The sequence below is a fragment of the Chamaea fasciata genome, unplaced genomic scaffold, assembly GCF_029207755.1.
Source record: "Chamaea fasciata isolate MVZ Bird 193981 ecotype frontalis unplaced genomic scaffold, bChaFas1.0.hap1 SCAF_2, whole genome shotgun sequence".
Lineage (NCBI taxonomy): Eukaryota > Metazoa > Chordata > Aves > Passeriformes > Sylviidae > Chamaea > Chamaea fasciata.
In genome coordinates this window covers 89932121-89952882 of record NW_027094087.1, presented here as the reverse complement: position 1 = coordinate 89952882, position 20762 = coordinate 89932121, and the positions used below count along the sequence as shown (strand labels likewise).

General features: G+C 41.6%; 1 protein-coding gene across 4 annotated transcripts in view; it reads left to right on the top strand.

Annotated features, from left to right (window-relative positions):
• The first annotated feature begins 9216 nt into the window (after positions 1-9216).
• TMEM255B (transmembrane protein 255B) overlaps positions 9217-20762 on the top strand; it is a 65759-nt gene continuing 54213 nt past the window's right edge. For 2 of the 4 annotated variants that reach the window (XM_066176719.1, XM_066176717.1), the window contains exons 1-3: positions 9253-9323; positions 14293-14522; positions 15946-16088. In XM_066176719.1, the coding sequence (XP_066032816.1) occupies positions 14441-14522; positions 15946-16088 (225 nt within the window). In that variant the 5' untranslated portion in view covers positions 9253-9323; positions 14293-14440. Of the gene's footprint in view, positions 9324-14292; positions 14523-15945; positions 16089-20762 lie in introns of all 4 variants that reach the window. The other 2 variants (XM_066176720.1, XM_066176718.1) reach the window with 1 other exon arrangement.

Here is a 20762-nt window from a genome sequence, read left to right as displayed (position 1 = left end):
GATATTAAATAACTTTCACATTAATGCCACAGCTTATGAGTGACTTCTGCTAATGTTCCAGCTTAGTTGTCTCTGAGTGTGTTCAGGAGACCTGTGTTCAGTCTGAACCCTGAACACCATCAATGCCTCCCTTGTTTTGTTCTGACCTGTGTGAAGTTCTGGTTTTCAAGGCTTTAGGCTTACCTCATTTCATTTTGCTAATCTGAAGGGTGCCAAATTCTGACATCATGTACAAAAGCTCTAGTATAGAGAAAGGGCCAGAATCAAAGTCTTGAATTATCCTAAGTATACTGTCAGAATACAGAGCCCTTGGAACAGATGCCACTTCCCTGATGCATGCCATCACATTTAGCAGGAGCTTGGATGCAAAGGAAATGAAAAATAAAAGCAGACTTGGTTTAGGACATAAATGCTCTTGAGTCACTAAAAAGTGATATCGGAAATGTGCATCTTCAACCTATGATCAGGAAGCCCTCCAGGGACAAGAGACGAGCGAATCGGTAAACTTGGTTATTAGTAGAGGAGTTGTGCTGAGAAGAGAACACCTTTACCTTGAAAGAAGGGTCCTTTTGAAAGTTTTATGAAAGGACAAAAACCGTATATGGTCTGTGAGGCAAAAAGAACATCCCATTTATCATGGTATCTGTTTACTACAAACAATCAGCTCATCTCCAAACACCATCTATTTTTTTCCTTTAGAAGTCTATTAAATCAAGCATGAATCTGGGCTCCATTTGCACATTTATATTTGCAGGTGTTTCAGTGTATCTGCCCCACACAGTTTCACCTTCACTCTACTTTTACTCCACCCATATTTCAGTGACATTTTTTTTCACTGACACTGAAAAAAACATGATAGGGAGACTGATTTCCTGCTCTCATTCTATTCCTCTTATGCATCTGCTTTCATACATCCACAGGCAAAGAACATCTCTTGTTCTTCTACCCAGTGCTGTAGTTTGTTTGCTGAGGAGGAATAGAACGGCTAACTAAAAGGGGGCTCTCTTCAGTGGCTACAGAGAGTCCACAACTCCTCTTATGCTGTGGCATTTTGTCACATTTTGAGCTGACCCTCCCACTCTCCTGTGCAGACTTTATTCCAGGGTAGCAGAAAGTTCTCCATGGACACTAAGCAAGACTGAAGAGCTTTGATTTTGTCTTGCTCCTTCAGGAGCACCCTCTTCACCTCTGCACAAAATACATCTGGTGACTTGAGGGCTCCATCTCTGGGGGTGCACGGACAGGAAAGGGGTCTTATTACTGAGGATGCAAGCCTTGCAAATACCAGTCTAACTCTTGATCATTTTAATCCAGTCTCAACATCTACTCATGGCTTAGATCTTCTCAGCCTAGAGAGGTCTCTCTTGGTTTTTTGTGTGTGCTGTCTTGTCCTGTTGAAAATCCTGGCTTTTTGGTCTAACCACATAAGGCACAGGGACCCTGCTGCTTAAGTGAGAGCTCTGTGGTCAGGAGAAGTGTCTATGACTGACACCCAAAGGAAACAAAAAAAATTAGGGGCAGAAGGAACGTAAGTGCTTCCTAGACTGAGTTTATTTTTATTATTAGCATCAAAATGTGATCATTTCACAGAATACTTCGGACAATGAGGTCAAAAGGAAATAGAGGAAGACATAACATGTTCCACTTAACCACTCTGAATATGAGGGCCTCAGAGCTGTAAAAAAAAAAAAAAAAGGATGGGGAAGGGCCAGGGTAGGAGAACACTATTAAAAATCTCCAAATAAAGTTTTCTGCTATGCTTTTCTCCTTTGTGAAACACTGTGAGCTGCAATGGCTCTACATCTTTCATCTCCTTGCATGTCTAAACATCCATGGGAGCAAGCCATAGTCCATCTCCTGGAAAGTTAAATCTCCTTGGCAGCATGTCATGGTCCATCAGCTACTTGTAACTCTTTTTTCTTTATTGACAACTGGCATTTTACAAAACAAAGTACATGTTAGACTCTGAACTGCTGCTGAAAGTGTCTTAGCCCTGATGGTAGAGAATGCATTTTAAAACCTGTCACCTTTTTTAATTTCAACCCTACATCTCCATAAGCAGTCCATGTCACCATATGCACCATTAATTCTGGTACTTTCAAATCAAGCATAAGAAATAAACTAGGCTGCAGTCCTTCCTTTGTGCTGCCATAATGAACCAAGCTAGGCATTGGGAAGACAGAGTGCTGACATTTTAACTTTTAATAGAAGTTTTTTTTTTTCCCCACAGAAAGTATCAACAGGGAATGGAGGATCATCCTCCCTTTTAAAAGTAAAGGCCAAGTTCCTCAGCTGGTCTATTGAGCCAGCATGGTACAAGTGGGATGGTGTAGAGGTGACTCTTACAGGGCTGAAGGCACAGCTGAGTTAATCAGTGGCCACTGTAATTCACTGTTCCAGCTGAACAACCTTGATCTGACACTCAGAACCCACCTGCTGTTTGCATGCCCTGTACTGTCTCCAGTTAAATTCCAGTGATTCATCTCATTCACTGCCTTATTCTGTCCAGTAGCCAGGAATCCTCATCCCCCCAGCATGACACAATGTCCTCCAGGAGGACCCAGCCTCCAAGTCAGGTTTTATGGTCTTTTTTCTGTTACACCTTCACATCTTTATTAAATCCTAAACACAAGCACAGTTTTAAGAATTGGCAAGCTGGTGCTCTCGCGTGAAAGAAATGCTGCAGTTGTGATCAATGGATGTGAGCTCTGTGAAAGTGCTGAAACACTGGACTGCAGTAAGAGCCTGGCATCTTATTTCCCTCTAAATAGGTATGTGGTTCCTAAGGATGCTCTGGGAGGGAGAAAGAGACTCGCTCAACATTACTGGGATATGTCTCCATGGCTGGTAGATTTTCTTCTAGAACAGGCTTCAAAGTTGAACCACCTGTCTCTGCTCATTCTCTGCCTCTTTTCTCTTTTTCCCAGCTGAGCCAACCTACCACATTCTACAGACTTGGCTGTTCTCCTTACCAAGACAATTTGGATTCAGAGGAAACTGCAGTGCATGTCAGAATATGGCTCTAATTCCATATTTCATTGTCCAGAGTTTATGAAGAGTACGGTGAGTTCCTGGAGTAAAAGGAGTACATGAGTGAAACAATTAGGAGATCAGTTTGACAAATGTTGTGGTACATTACAGCTCTTGAGGGTTTGTCAGTGTGGAACTTGGCTCATGACTCTCCTCATTTTCCATTAAACTTGTGAAACTGCCTGTCAGGGGAAGGGAGAACTTTGTAAGTGAGACTTTAAAACCTAACCAAGCAAAGCTGCTCAGAATATAGGGAGGAAACAACCTTGTCTGGATAGGGTAAGTGAGGGGCAAGGAGCTCTTTTCCCTCACTGAGACAGCACTACACATTGTCCTTGACTCTGTGTCCCTACAGCAGACATGGATGGAGGGCACCTAACTAAATAAGGCACCAACTGGCATGAGAAAATGTTCAGGGTGTCTCACTTCTGGGCTTCAAAAAACTGAATTTGAAGGGATAGTATAATTCACTGTGCTACCAAAAGAATTTTTAAGATCCTTTGAGCTAGGAAAAATAATTAATCAAATATTATGTTAACTATTTAGAAGTGTAATTGAAATTATGCCTGTTATAAAAATTTCATTACTACATCTGCATTTCAGATTGATTTATTCTTTTGGTGATGTAATAGTTTTGAAATTTAAGAGGCATTTTCCAGAGGAGTTTCCTCATTCATTCCAAAAATTGATGATCTGTTCCTGTTTGGACTGGTATAAATATCCCTGTGTAGACATTTCTACCCACATACAAATTAATGTAACTATTCACAATACCAATCAAGGTGTTTTTTTGTTTTTTCTTCAGTTGTGCTTCTGATGTGTTATTGTTGGTACCTTTCAAACAGACTTGTATTAATCATGTTGCAGAGGTACATATGCAGTTTATATAAACTTAGCCTCTATCAGCATGACAATATTTCAAAAACAGGTACTTCTCTGAGAACCTTTTCTTTACTTCAGTTTTCAGAGATTTGTTGTCTTGATATGATTATGAGCTACAATACAAGAATGGTCTCCAGTACATTATCCACACCTTTTATTATCTAGCTTTATTAACAAATTAATAACACAATGGCTTTTGGTATCATGCAGCAATTGTTTGTTTGTTCGTTGTTTTGTTGGGGTGTTTTCGTAAGGGCAATGTACCTGTCCTCAGGTATATTCTCCTATGACTTTAGATATACTTGACATTTAACTTGACTTTTATCTTGCTCTTTTCAGTTTGCCTCTTGTTCCCATTGGGCTATCCCATGTCTTCACACAGCACACATGGAGCTCCTTGTCACAACACGTGAATGCTGAAAGTTTATAAAGTTCAAAAACTGACTGCACAAATTAGTGGGTGAAAAGTGTACTGGAGGCAATTAAAGAATTTAAACCTGCTTTTGACAAACATATACCACGAATGAATGTGTCATTCACTTATTTTGGATGCCTCTGAACAGTGCTGTAAATAGCTTTACCTTTTCAAGTCCTTCTTAAAGAAGTCAGGCAGAGTCTTTTAAATTTTGTGCTAATAAAACACACCCTGGACACTGACTGGCACCAGGAAGCAAAATTTTTGGAGAGAATTGCCCAGAAATTGTCTTTTAATAGCCATATTTTAGTCAAAGATTTAGTGGCCATTTATCTCAACCTCAGGGCTACTTCTGTTGTTCCTTTCACTTCCTGCATGATTCCCTTATACTGCTTAGCTGAACTAAGGCAATACACTTCTCAAGGGACTATACCAGTAACCATGCCAATAAATACTATTTATATACTAGGAAGCAAGGAAATTTACTTGCCTTGCTGTCATGACACTGTGCGACTGGGCAAGCCAGCTTATTAAGCATCCTGAATTTCACCTCAGCAATGACTGAGTTACCTTTCTGCTGGGCATTCAAATAATGAGAGGAGGATACAGTTCCCAGACTTTTTGAGGACTACAGTAGTAGTCCAAATACTGTGCTGTAGAGTTAAGTGCATTTGGGCCATTTAAGCTGCTTCACACTGGCAGTCTCTGTGACTCATTTCAGATTTCTTTACAGAGAAACACTGTAAATTACTGTAGTACAGAAAAGATGAAATAAGTAGCTGGAGAGTCATACCTATCAATGGTCCTGGAAGACAGAAAGTGCTGAGGTGCTGTCTCTGGTATTGTTTGGTATGGTCACTGATGACCTTGGATATAGAATACATTAAATTAGCAGAGAATATAAAACTGGGGAAACTGTTGAGTATTTTGGAGGAATTGTGTTGTTAGACAGACTTATAATTCAAAATTAAAAAAAAAAATAATTGTTTTGGTTGTGGAGCTACCCACGCTGGAGATATTCAAGAACTGTTTGGATGCAATCCTGTGCAATGTGTTCTAGAATGACCCTGCTTGAGCAGGGAGGTTGGAGCAGGTGATCCACTGTGGCCACTTCCAACCTGTGATTCTGTGAATATTGCCCAGTCACTGGGCATCACCCTTGAAGAAAGATGTGGCCCACAAAGAGTGTGATGACGCAGAGGCTAGAGGGAAGCAAAGGGAATGTCTGCTACCCTAGAAAACATGACCTGAAAAGAAAGACCAAACAGGTTGATCATGTTCAAAATAAAGAAGAAGAAGAAGAAGAAGAAAGAAAATACTTGAGGAACACACAGGATCAAAATCTCACAAGTGACCAACCACAGTTCCAAAGAATGCACTACCATAGTGATGGCCTGTAGGGAAAAAACCCCCAAAATCCATCAAACCTGCAGTGTGCCACAGTAAAGGAGGAGAAGAAATCAAGGACATGATAGAGACCTTCAGGCTTAGCTCTGACAAGGCACTTTTTGGGTGAGAATGAAAACACTATCTTGACAAATATGCCACAAACACACATATTACAAGAACTCTTAACAGCCCTTGCCAGCCTAACTCTGAAATGCGGGAACTCCTTTTGGGCACAAGTCTAGCAAATTATTTAATTTTAACATTTGAACAAGGTACGTGAGCCAGGCATCTGAGAGACAAAGGTCTTAAAAATATTAATTAAGAAAATTCAGGTCCAAGTTACACATCAAAATGGTGAAAAAACCCACAATTGTTTTGGCTTTTGAGACATTCAGCAACATAAATATAACAAGAAGAACTATCACACTTGCAACGCATTGAACTCATTAACAAGGACTACATAACATCCAGAACACACCTGTTGAGCAGTATTCTCATTGGTATGATGTAGTGATACATAGATCCTTCCTCAATTTCACTGAAGTGGCATGGGGAGACTCCAAAATTACAGTAAAAGCTCCCACTGTTAGTTTTTAATATGTAAGCTCCATTTCAACACATTTTTTAACATGCTAGTATGTTCCTGCTCCCACTGCTCTCAGTAACAGCAATTGTGATTGCAGTAATAGAATTGTGCCTGCCAACTTTGTGATGGCCACACACTTCATGACCAGATATACTCTCCTTAAACCCAAAAATATCAATGATCTTGCCTCCAGACTGATCCTTGTTGTGCCTCTCAGGTGGCCTGACTTTATCTCGGGTTCTCGTTAGCAATTGCAGTACCCGAGTTTGGCCCATACTTGCAGCTGTCCACTCCATGTTAAGACATTTCCTCTAAAGGACCCTATTAATGGGTAGGCATCCAAACAGATGTGCTTCCCTGCAATGCTTTTGCCTGAGGAACCACTTACCTTATCAGACATCTTGGTAGTGATCTAGCTTTGATGAACTGTAATGTAGCTGAACCCATTTTTCACTTGCCTCCAAGAGTGTTCTCAGTCAAATAAACAGGCCATGGACTAGCTGCTCCTCTTCCTCCCTCTGCCTTTTTAGAAGACAGGTCTCCTGTTCTCTAACAATCTCCAGTAACAGCGCTTCACCCCCAACTTCACTGCTTTATCAAAAGTGTTGCTCAGGTTTTGACACCATAGATACCAATTTTTTCAACGTTTGGGGTGTGATTTTCCAGGACCTGTCACAGTAAACAGCCTAACTTATGCTTCCACTTCACATCTGCTAATATCATCTTTTACATTATCTTGCTTACTTTATGCTCTCTGTAAATACCCTCACCTTAAATTTTTCTTTTCATTGAAAACTGAGGCAATGTATTTATTCAATATTTGGAACAGCCTTCATCTCATCCATGGCATTTAACCACCACTTCTTTGAATCACTTCTATTTATGCAGTTGAAAAATTCTTTGTTATCTGTTATCTTTTTGTTTGCAACATCTGTTTCAGCTAGATTTTTATCTATTCTTTTTCTCTGATCCTGCAGTTTCCAACCCAGCAAACTGTAGTTCTCCTATTTCCTGTAGGTCCATTCATTTTCAGTTACTTATCCACTAGCTCCACAATTATTCTTGATCTATTCCAATCTCTTTTATGGGATGTAAGTGCTATACAGGATTTTCCATTTTGTATTTAAAGTAGGTCCATGATTCTTCCACGCTTAAATGCTAGGTCCACACAGGCTCACCAATAACTTTTCATAGTTTCTTAATGTTTGCCCTTTGATACCCAGGACTGTAGGATATTCTTGTAGATTTATCCTTGGTTCTTAAGAAATTTGCAGTCAATAATGTTAGTCATTCATCAAAGGTTATTTTCTATAATCAAATTATTTTAAAAGTATTTATAATATCCTTATATTTTGTTGAAAAGAATTATAGAACATCTTCCCTTTAGGCTGTTGAGTCTGATCAGTGACTACTGGAAAATAAAAGCTTTACTGCCCATTAGACCTGATAATACATGCTGTGTATTTTCGTTGTCTTGCAGCTGTCCGGGGAATTGAAGTCTTCCCCAACCTTGCCGTTATTTACTGTTGATGAAAATTTCTATTCACAGCCATCCCCAAACCCAAGAGTCTTTACCAGATATTGGGGCATTTGTATCATTCTTATCCACTACCACATTCAAACAAATTTCTTATTTGTACCATCACCATCTCTGTTCTCTCAATCTATTACTTCATTAATTTCTAGCAAAAACTAATAATTAATAGTACAAATACTGTGTCTACCCTATTTTATCTCCTTTCTTCTACCTTCTCAGGTTAGACGATGCAAAGAGAAAAAAGTGGATTTGTGTTTGGCCTTAGCTTCTGGCTCACTTATCTTCGTAGACTACAGGGATAGTACCTGAGAAAGTTGCTTCTTTCCATCTAACCATTTCCTGGGGGAATCTGCTAAAGACTGAAGAACTTAAATACATAAATGCATATACATTTAGAGGTTGGAACTGAAGAAAAACAAGAATTTTAAGTAGAGTTGTGCTTTTTGCAAGTAGGAGAACACAACATAAACAAAGCACTTGGCAGCCTATCAAAAACATTTTCCACAAAAAAAACCCCACCAAAAAACCCCCAAACAAACAAAAACCCCCAAAACCAAAAAAACCAACCCAACCCAACCTAACACCCCCCCCGCCCCACAAAACCCCAACCAAAGCAAACCAAACCAAACCAACAGAAAAAAACCACAAAACACCATCTTCCCTCTGCTATAGGGAAGTCAGGCAAAAGGAACAGTGGACACCAAAACAGCACAGTGCCTTTGGCTATTTGTTCTCAGTTTTTGCTAGGCTCTGTTGCAGGCAGAAGTCACACAACCCCGCAGTCAGTAGCACTAGAAGCAACTGCTGGCAGTTCCTGGGAAGCAGCAGGACAAGAGTCAGGATCTGCAGAAGTAATAAAAACTGAGACAGCGAGGTTGAAAAATTGATAGACACCACGTAAGAAAAAGAGCAGCCCTACAGCATCTCTTGACTACTGACATTTCCCGTCTTAGCCTACACCTGCCTTAACCTGTGTCTTGGAGATGCCCGCTTTTGTAATTTACTAAGTATTTATAGTTGCTGTTGCATTTTATTTCTGATTTTTTATATACAACCGTATTTTTTTTAAGGGAAGAGGAAAGCCGAAAGGAAACTTTGGGACAATTCTGATCTCCGCCAGGTGTCAAATTGGCCAAGAAGAAATCCAGAAGCGACGCCAAGGCTGAGACACGGGTAGGACATATAATGAATTTAGCAGCTGAGGGCTGCACAAGGAAAGACCCTGAGTTTCCCCCGAGGGCAGCACGACGGGCAGCCGGAGCCGCGGCCGGCGGGGCCAGGCGGGGTGGTGCGGCCGGTCCCCCTCGGCGGGGGCAGCGCCGCTCGCCCCGCCCCGGCCCCGCCGCGCCCCGCGGGGCGGACCCGCCGCACCCCGGGCAGCGCCGGCGGCGCGCAGCGGAGCGGGGCCAGGCGCCCGCGGGAGACGATGGCCCCGCCGCCCGCCCCCGCCGTGTCGGGCCCGCTGGCCCTGCTGGACCCCACAGGTGAGCCCGGCACCTGCCCCGCCGGCGGCGTGAGCCGCGGGGATGCTGCGGGCGGGAGCGGCGGTGGGGCTGGACGGCCGGGCTGCCCGGCGCTTCGGCAGCGGGACGGGAGGGCGCGGGCGGGGGCCGTGCCCCGCGGAGTAGCGGCGCAGGGGGGGCTCAGCCCGAGATCTGCCGCTCATCCTCTCGCTCGCCGAGGTGTTTAAAAATACCGGTTCTTCTTCAGAGCTCTCAGCTGCGCTTGGTGAATCCCTGTGCTGGAGGCTTAACATTCGGAGGAATGGCTTGGTACGGGACGCGGATAGGAAATTAATGTAAGAGCCATCGTGCTGGCCGGTGGCTGCGCTGGAGCAGGCGGAGGTGCCCGCAGGTGCGGGGCAGGCTGGGGACAGGTGTTGGGTTCGTTTCCTTCCTCCTGGTTCTCCTAATTGAATGGTTTGTGTTTGCAGCGTGCGTCCTGAAGTACAAACACATGGGCAAAAAAAGGTCAAGTATTTCCTTATTCTAGGGGAATTTGTTAAAGTTTAGAAAATACAGAACTTACTGCTGAGAATTACTCTGTGTAGCGTTTGAAAGGATAGGCAGAGACTTTGCTGTGCACTCAAGGATCTTAACAGCTGGATGAAAAATGTATCAGACCTAAATTTTTGTTTTAAACTTGGAAGAAAAGTTATGTTGGTGTTGAAAATGTGTCCATGGAAGATGTGCTGTAACCTAAAACCGTTTTTAGGTAGTCATCGGAAAAAGAAGAATCTCTATGCCAGCTTTAAATTAGTGATTAGCTGCTTATTAAATTATTTATTGGTGAAACAATTGCTGCCAAAACAATGAGGTCATAGTGATGCTGCATGGTATCACCTGCTATAGCCATGCTACATAGTATATGTGGGCTTGTGGGATTGCTTTTTCATTTTGTTGAGTGTGGAATTGTAAACTGTTTCCTATGGCCTTGAATATATAATGCACTTGTAGAATCTTACTCAACAAATTAATAAGAAAGGTAAGAGATGGGCCTGATAAAAGCTGCTGTCTTGTGGCTATAAATGAATGCTGTTGCATCTGGTTTAATTAGTTCAGCACTCTGGACAAGTCAAGCATTTAATCAGAAAAGGGAAAGTAATCACCAACAGCAGGTGTGAGTATCTCTTTTAAGCATCTCAATCCGTCACATTTAATTTTGGAAGGCAGTGTAGGATTAATTCAATTTCACTGGCATGAAACAGTTTCTTAAATACACAAAACTGTAGTTGAGAGAGAGATGGCACTCTCACACACAAGTGAGTGTTGCAGTAATTAATAATTTATAATTTAGTTCCAAAAATCTTCTAAAAATTTTCTCAATAGCAGCAAAACAGCAGATATCTTGGATACTAAGATTTGTCTATGGTGAATTTCCACTTAAATTATCTTATTCTGTGTGCTTAATGCCACTCTCTGAGACATGTCACGATTTTTATTAGTATCCATTACATAACAAAAATGCACTGTTTTTTTCCTGTTACAAAAGTTTCCTCCTTTTTCTCATAGTAAAATGCTAATAAACAGTGGGCTGGGGTATTATTTGAAAGAATTGTTTCCATTTTGATCACCAGAACTAAATCAAAGAAGAAGGTCTGGAATTATGTAGGGCTAATATTCAGCAAATGTGATTGTAATCCCGGCTAACTGCTGTATCCTATGGTGGCCTTTTTTCTCACCAAAAATTATCCCACACTTTTTAATTTCATGATGTCTGAAGATAGATTTTAAAAAAGTAGTGAAGTTAGCAAAGTATAGTTTCTTTGGTCTAAATGTAGACTTTTTTTTCATTCACTTGCAGATTGTGTGTAAGTTTTCCAAGGTGGAAAAATGCTGTTTCATTCTATTCTTTCTTTCCCTTGTTCCCTAGACAGATTCTGTGCCATGGATGTGTTTCATCATTACTTAGTTCATTCTTCTTTTAAATTCACTCTGCTTTGTTCAAATCCAGACCCTACTGTTCATCGTTAGACCCACCACTTTGCCATCTCATACATACCCTCCCCATAATTCATTGGTCCGTAGTCTTCCTACAAATTTAATTTAACCCCCACCCACTGCAAACAGAGCATTGCAATACAATTTTGTTTTCTGCAGCTGATGAACAGACACAAGATTTTTCTGAGTGCAACAGAGTGTGGTCTTCAGCAGGCACTTTTTCTTTTTGCTCTCTGGAGGGTGATCTCAATTTCCGTCCACAGGCCTTTCTCTGTCCCAAGGGCGCGGCAGTCTGGTGTCCTGTCCTTCTTTGTCCTGGTGGCGTTTTCTCACCTTCCATTGTGGAAGCAGGACACAAAGAGATACTTTTCCTAACAGGTGTTTACTGAGCAAAGCAGTGAGTGTTTCTGTGACTGTTCCTTTTTGTGCACAATTTAGGTTTGCGTCAGGCAAAGCACAAGCCAGTCATTCGGAAGTTCTGTTACCTCCCTAATTTATCTGTAGTGCCTATTTCTGCAGTTAGTACTGCAAAAAAACTCAGTGCTCAAGACTCAGTCAATACTTCACTGGCCAAAACTGCTGAAGAATATTGCTAATAGGAGTTAATGACATATTCACACCCTCTACTGACCCCAGCCTCAAGCTAATGCTAATAAGGATATGACAAGGTTTCTTCCCACAAGCTTGGTTTTTGGTATGCTAAATATAAGAATTTTAAGTTATAATTGAATTACATTAAGGTCCAGACTAGGAGTTTAATAATATTCATACCAAACCATTGTTAGAGAAGTTGAAGGTAATAAATGTCAAAATTATTCTGAGAGTTACTTCAGTACTAAAAAATTGGAAAGCAAATAGCCTCCATTAACTGTTTCTCGCACTCCAGGAACATTTGAGTTGGAAGAAAATTCAGGCTACAAATATTGACTGCAACATTTCCTCTGCTCTTAATTTAACTGCTCTTGTTGTATATGGCCAACCTTCATTCTAAGCCTTGCCACAGAGTGTCAGGGAAGAAGGCTGGGCCAGGCACACTGCCTGAGCTGGAGACAAGGCTTCCGAGTCTGGCATTGGGCTTTGGCTGGCAGGTACATTAAAAACAGATCCAAATAAACTGCATGGCAACGGCTACAAACAGCAGTAAACAAAGGCTTGAAAAATCTTGGGACCCAACATGGCTAAAATTGCAAAAGGAAGCTAATAGTGGGAACCCTTTGCAGCTGTAACTTCTGAAGATATTAAGCTGCTTTGCAAATATTATATAGGCCTCCCAGTATGCTGGTGGCTTATATGCATGTAATTACACGTATTTTGATAGAGCAAAGATTTTTATCGTTGTGACTAAGGAAAGCCAAGCAGCCATGACAGAAACTAGTTTAGGCCTGTTTTCTGCCCATCTTCTCTGAGCACATGGAAGTCTTTGAGAGTAAGTCTTTGCATGTGCCAGCCTCTTCTCCTGAAAGGGCCTTTCTGTGCTTCTGCACGTAAGTCATCTCTCCTAAGGGTGGAGTTCATAGCTAAGGACATGGTTGTCTATCAGAGTTTCCAAACTGGAGTGTGAAAAAGGGGGAAAAGGGTTGAAGAGTATTGCATTCATAAATTTCTTCTGGCATGTGTAAATTTCAATGTCAAAATGTAATTCATACCGAAAAATGTCCCTATGAATAAAGACATCTTTTTCTATTCTGTCTCACTAAATCCACATCAGATTTACTCCAATTACAATTAAGAGCTTGCTTTTCCTGAGACCTTTTCCAGCAAACTCAGTCAGGGCAATCAAGCTGATGTGTTTCATTATTCATAATAAGAACTCAGGGGGGTGAGTTGGACCCATAGTTTATCCTCTGTCCAGTCTTATCAGCCTCTGCCAGTACAGGCGCTGCTCTGAGGAAAATGTGGAGGCTTGGCTCCTCAGGCACTTTTCAGTGGTTTCAAGAAGCCTTGGCTGAGGAGCATCCACCCCACTGACTTTGGGATGGTTTGTGTTCCTATGTCCTTTTAGAGTATGTCTGTATTGCAGCTGCAGTTTCGTATCAGTGGATATGAGCACACATACCCAACTCACTTTTAGTCTAGCTGTCTTGACTGTCATAAAGCCATAGAAGAATTCAGGTAGGAAGGTACCTCAGTTGCAATTCCGACCTCCTGCTCAAAGCGGGGTTAACCATGAGGTCAGGCTAGGTTGCTCAGTACATTTTCTGCTTGAATCTTGAAAACCTCCAAAGCTGGAGAGGGCACAAGTTGTTTGGGCAATGTTTGACTGTCCTAATGTTGATTTATTTTCTCCTTATACTCAGTCTGAAACACTCTTTTGTATTTCAGTTTGTCTGCTGTCTTTTTTCCTCCTGCTGTGCGCCATTATGAAAAGTCTGTTCTCTTGACAACAACTCAAAGGAATTGGAAGACTGCAACTAGCCCTGCCAAAAGTCATCTCATCTCCAGGCCGAGCATGCCCTGTTCCCTCAGCCTCTTCTCATACAGAGACTACCAGCCCTTTACCTTCTTTGCAGTCCACTGTTGAATTCATTGCAGTTAATTTATATATTTCCCTACACTGAGGGCCCAAAACCGAGTGTAATATTGTGTGGTCTAAAAAGTGCTGAATAGATAGGTGTAGTTGCTCCTCTGATCTACTAACGATGCTCCTGTTAGTACAGCCCAGGATTCTGTTGCTAGGGCACACTGCTGGTTCATGATCAGCTCATCATCTACCAATACCCCCAGGTCCTTTCCAGCAGAGCTGCTTTGCAGCCTGGCAGTCCCTTACCTGTATCATTGCCATGCGTTGTTCCTTCCTTTGCTCAGGACTTGGCATCATGTTAAAAACCTTGTTAGAATTAAGGCAAAAGACATCCAATGCTCCTCAAGTCCAGTCCTTTTGTCACAGCCAGTACCTGGGCTGGTCAGACATGAAAAATCTCCATGACTTTTCAAAGATGATAAGGTATGGCAAGGGCATCAGATATTATTTACAGTCTGGTAGATATATTGAATGAATCGTTTTCATTTGTAGGAATGACAGCTGTTTTGAGGAGCTGCACATCTGAAATCTAGTTTTCCCTCTTGGTCATGTGAAGCTTCCTGACTTCACTGGAAGAACTGTCTTCAACTCCACACACTTGGTGAAAAACTGATTGCTAACAAAGAACCTCTCTGCTTCCATGTGCCCAGTGACCCTCCGAGGATTAACAGGGAATTGCCAGAGGAAGACAACAGATGCACAGGCTGGAGAAGAGATGTTTGGCGAGTCTTAGGAATTATTTCTTTATCTTTAGAAGGAAGATTTGTACATGCAGGTGAAAGACACTTGTGTGAACTCAGTAGATGGTATTTCTCTTTAGGAGAGTTGCTTTTCATACTAAAAGACTGAAATAATTTTGACTTGTTGTTCTACTAGAGAAGTGTCAGCAAACACATCTCGTTATTACAAATTCATTTTTTTTACTGATTGAAATTTGACTTGGCTTGCAAACATCACTAATCTTGTCTGGCTTTTGAACTGTAAACATTTAACTGAGTTACATGACTTTAAAATCGCCACAAAGCTCCAGTGACTCATTGGAAATGGCTTCTGCTTGTGTTTTGTCTTTCCTGCATTTCCCCTGCTTTTGCTTCCAGTGGTGGCCCCAGAGCCTGACCCATGCAAGCCTGCCTTCCCCTCCCACCTCCTCCTTCCTGCTGAGGGCTGCTGCCTCCAGTCTTCAGTGCAACATCACAGTCTCTGCCTTCTCCCGAGGCTGGGCAGTCAGGCAGCTTCATGAGGCCACAGAGGGAGAGAGACTGGCCCTGCTGTGGCCAGGTTGTGCTTTCTCAGGAGCTCCAACATGCCCGGGTGCAGTGTATGGTACCATGGCATTGCATGGCCCAGTGCTACAGGGTGATTCTGCACACTCCTGCCTTGCCTTTTAAAGTGAGAACACCAAAAATGGGGACCACAGTTTCACTTGGGTGTCTTTTGTTAGTTAGAGTCATGTATTCATGGCTTTTTAAAATCAGTTGTACATAAGTCTGTGCTATGGGTTGGAGCCCTGGTGTGAGTAACCTCTGGCTACAGCCCAGATCTGCCACTGGATAACAAGGTTAAGTGCCTTGGAGCAGCCTGCAAGCTGGAGGTGAGCGTGCTGGTTTTCACTTTGGGGTATCTGGATCCAAATCCCAGTGAGACTGAAAGGATTTCACTGAGCAGCCACTTAGAAAAGTCTCATGTATCATTACCTGATAAACTCTATTACAGCTTTGCTTCAAGGATACAAATTTCTTACCCCAGTAAATATGATGAGCACATTCATTTTCATGATAGCATGCAGAGCACCTGCTGATCTTGTTTAAAATATTCATTTTTATATTCAGGCCAGATAGAGTCAAATTGGCATTTCACACAGGTAAGAATTTAGAACCTGCAGGATCTCACTTACCAATGTGAACAACAATTATAAATGTTACTGAAGACAAGGCATAATTATCATTGTCACTGACTTACACTCTAGCTAACTCTGCGGGTTTTAATTCCTTCTGTTGTCTGCCAGCAATTTTCCTTAGTGAGAGAACAACAGAGGGTTATCTACAGAAAAGATTAACAAAAGAAAATCTTTCATCATTTTGTATTTGTTCTGCCATGATTGCAATGAAAAGCTCTTTTTCTTTTTCCTCCCCCTCCTCCCTACAGGACAGTTTGCAAAAAGGAAGAAGACTTCACTTTGGTTCACCGTGGCACTGCTGGTGGTGTCTGTTTTCATACTGACCATAGGTCTGGCAGCTACCACACGAACAGAAAATGTTACTGTGGGAGGCTACTACCCAGGCATTGTTGTAAGTAAAAAAAACATTTTAGAATATTAGGTACATCTGAGTAAATTATTATAAGCTGTAAATGGGAAGCTCTGATAGATTGGGGAAAAAAAAAAAAAAAGACTATTAGTCCCGTGTCATTTCACAGGAGAGAGATGCTGCTTTGTTTTGGTCTAGTTCTAGTGTATTGTGAGGCAGGGGGGTAAACTATTTTTCTGAAGTGCCCCAAAGGGGAGGCTGTTAGAGGACAGAAGGAGGTCATGGTTGCGTTGCACTGCACTGTGCTGGGCTCAGGGAACTTTGTGCTGGACTCACACTGGTCTCCATTAGAGGTGGTGTCTGTGTGACTGGACAGTAGGCATGGGATAGATTTGAACAACCTTTTAGAAATTTACTGCTTTGATGGAAGGAAGAGCCACTCTGCTCCTGTGTCTGTGTGCCAGGAATTCTGCTGTGTCCATAGCAGAGAAAGCCCTGCAAATGGACATGTGGGGGCTTCTCCCTGACATCCTTTCCTGCAGGCTTGCTGCCAGTTCTCTCATACAAGATCCTGTTTCCAAAATCCTTAGTCTTGTTTTTGGCTTGGGAACAGACTGCTTAAAAGCGTTCCTCCGATGGGCACAAAGTTTGAGCTCCTTTGCCCTGCTTTGCCCTGTGGTGCCTTTGTAACTTCTGTGGAGGAGTAACCCTGCCAGCCCCTTGCTGGTTCAACCCCCAGGCCTTTTCTGATTTCAGGAGAAAGGATCAGTTATATCCCAAAGTGTGTAAATGCCTGGAGATAAAAAACCCAAAATAACAACAACAACAACCCCCAAAAAAACAAACAAAACCAACAACAACAAAAACCAAACCAAACCAAACAAACAAACCAAAACAAAAAACAAACCAAACAAAAAACCAGTCTGGGCTGAGTTTTAAATGTGAGAAGTATGGGCAGCAAATGGAGAAGGGCAGAGTCAGCCAAGGGGAGGTGGAGGCTGCAAGGTGAAGAAAGAAATTCACATGTTTAGAGTTAGACACTACTTAGATGTGTGGCTCCACTACTGCCAAAGTATGTTGCAAGGTACCATAATTTCTTGCTCTCTATGGAATGAAATGCCCGGAGAAGAGGGATATGCATCTTCTAATACTGTACATACACCATTAATAATTTGTGAGTTAGAACTTCCTCTTACATCTTAGTGTTATGTTGAGAACAGGACTTTCAGAAAGATAATTTTAGGATAGTGATCTATAAGGTGTGGTGTTTTAAAAATAGAACAAAAAGCAGTTCCAAGAATAAGACCTTAAAAGAATTATTTTCCCTTTCATTAACCTAAAGTAGATAGATTAATACTGATAAAGTTCTCTTCTTCTTCCAAAATTTGACATAAAATCTTTTTCAAGACCACATTATCTGCATTCATCCCTAGAAAGAAGTTTAATTTTTAAACTGCTTTTTTTAACAAGTGTAATAGGTAATAAACCCGTATGCATAAAACAGCATTTAGTTTCTTGTAGGAATAAAGCAATGTCTACTCACTCACCTGAAAAATATCACCTGCTAAACTATTTTTGAAAGTCTTGTTTTCATTAATAACCAGATAGAAATGCAGGAATTTATTAGGATACTTTGAAAACAAAACCTGTTATTAATAATTTTCCTTTTAACTTATTATTGGAGCCAAATATTTTTCATAAAATGCAGAATTCTTTTTGTGCCCACATGATGGATTATTGAAATAACCAAGAAGTAGTAATAGGTAATTGCCAATGTAAATGTCATCAAGATATTTAACATCACAAACATTTATCAAGATTAAAAGTGGTATGCAAATCTTACGTGGTATCTTGCCAAAAGCCTGGTCAGAGGTGTGTGACAGCACTGTGGTCTTTCTGCCTCACTGCCAGAAGTGGCTGATCGAGTGCAGCATTGGCAGATGGACTGTCATAGAATCATAGAATGGTTTGGAATGGCAGGGACTTTAAAGGTTATCTCAACTCCTCTGCATTGGACAGGGACGTCTTCCATTAGACCAAGTTCTCAAAGCCCCTTCCAACCTGGCCTTGTGCAATTCCAGGGATGGGGCACTCACAACTTCTGTGGGCAACCTATTCCAGTTCCACCACCTCCACAGTAAGGAATTTCTTCCTAATATCTAATCTAAACCTACCTTCTTTCAGTTTGAAGGCATTACCTCTTGTCCTGTCTCTTCATATTTTCTTTTAAGGTATCGCTAGGAACTGGAAGGCAGTAATTGAGTCTCCTCAGAGCCCTCTCTTCCCCAGGCTGAACAATCCAAACTTTCTCATCCTGCCCTAATGGGAGAGGTGCTCCAGCCCTCTGACCCTCTTTGTGGCCCTGCTCTATACTCACTCCAGCATGCCCATGTCCTTGCTGTGCTGGGTGCCCCACTGAACGCAGCACTCCAGGTGGGGTCTCACCAGAGCAGAACAGAGAGGCAGAATCCCCTCTCACCATCACCTCTTTCAGAGTGTACTGAATAGCCCTCAAAAGGTGCTTCTCTTCTCTGCTGACAGTAGAGGGAGCTTAAAAAACCAGCACAGCCTTGATCCCAACTCCTAGATATACATAAACCAGGGGAGTGAATTTGTCACTACATAATTAACTGCTGGGCTCAGAGAAAAGCAAGAACGTGAGGACAGACATTGTTAATTTCAATTGAAAATAAGGTCTAATTCTCATAGGCTTCAGGAGGAAAATATTAATTTCACGGCTGGTAGATGAGATGAAACCTCCACTGACCTTAGGTAAGCAATTTTGGTCTTAAAACCCATGCAGAATTAACCCTGCCTTAAAGACACCTGTGAAGATGAATAACACTATCCACTGGTATAGACATACTTATTTCTAGAAGTATTTACAGAACAGGTCTTCAGGGTTAGGTCCATAATACACTCGTTTTCTGCCAAATTCCCACTGGCTTCAAGAGGAGTTAAGTGCCTTAATTTGCCTGCATATGTGGTCACTTGTAATTTGTTTTTAAAAAATCTTTTTTCTAAATACCTCTTTATAGTGCTAGATATTACCTAAACTTATGCATCCAAAGTAATTGAATGTAAAATATTTCTGTGTGTAGATGAGTCAATATAATGTTATGCTTTGGAAAGTTTCTGCATTTAGTAGATTACTGCTTGAGCACCTGTTTGGACTGTGTTTTTGGAATAGTCTGCAAAGACAGAGTTGGAACTGCTTCAACCTCATTTCCTTATAAATATTGTTTATACTTAAATATTTAATGTCACTTCTCTGTGACTACTTACTGTATTATTTTTGTTTGCTATTTTTATACTCTTTCAACAGAGTCCAGTTGTCCCAGCACCATACTGACCTGGACTCCCAGAGCTCCCAAATAGCCTGTTGTCTAAACAGACAAAAACCTTGCTCATATGACTCTAAAACAATCTCAGTAATGCTGTGACTTTCATGATCTCTATGGTTCTGCTATTTCTGATTTAATTGTTATTGTCCTGTGTTTGATCATTCTTTTTATTCATGTAGATTTTACTCATTTTGTGTTCCCTGCATCAGCCATAACTGAGGCTTTATGGATTGTTCCTGTTGGGATGAAAAATGGGGCTTGGAACCAGATGTCATTTTGATATAGTTATCTTAATTTACAAAGTTGCTGTCCCCTGAACAGAGTGTCCTTGCTCACAGTTCCAAGTATCTCTACTATATAGCTGTCAGCATGTGTGCGCTTGCCCGCTCTTTCAAAGTCTCTGCTTTTAGTCCTTGTGCCTCCCTTTCACATAAATTTTCCCAAAGCACTCAAGAGCAAATCTCCTTTCCCTACATTTGCTTTCTTGAAAGCGAGTGACAGATTCCTCTTGTGATACTGAGCGAGTAAAGTGCTTGCAGGGGATTTGCTTTCTGCTGGGAGCACTTGTGCGGAACAGAGAGGAATTTACGGGCATTGCTTAAGCCCTTGGCTGGGACATGTAGTCCTTAAAACCTTACTTTGTGCTTGGAGGAGAGGCTCTGAGCTCGGTTCAGAGGCCTCATTACAGAGAGGGGCTGGTACTGTGAATCCAAGGGGTTCCTACTGCTCCAAACCTTCAGGGGCCCATCATAAGATGGAGGCTTCTCCTACCATTCCAATGTTGAAACAACATTGGAGCATTAGGGCCAGCTTACTTCAGTGTCCCTTCCTCCCCTCTCTCTCCTGTGGCTGTTTGTCATGCAGATGACTGCGCTGGTCCTTTTAGCGTTTTAGCAAGGATTTTTTTTCTGGGGTGTGTGATAGTGTCTACTCATGAAAATCAAACAAGTGCAACTCTAAGGGTTTGAACTTTGGGGAACACATCAATTTTTTTGAGCAAAACTGTCTGCAATTGCTTAGAGCTTTGCAATTTTCAAAAATTATAGTGTGTGGACTGAATGTGTTTTTTTCTCCTACTTTACTTAGTCTTTGCTTTACAATGTGTAAAACTGTACATGAGAATGGAAACAGAAGTCAGGTTATAGATGTGTGTCTATGCAGACTTCTGTTTATTACATGACAAATTTTGCACTGAATTATCAAAGAGCTGCAGTCCTGGCCATTTCCCATTACATTATAGGATTTATGTCCAACAGTACCTTCCACCTTTTCCCTTGACCTGCCCCATTTAACCCATCTGTGTGGTGCATTAGCTCAGATATCACTGTATGTGTCGGTACATTGTCCAGATAAGCTGACCTCATGCATTTCT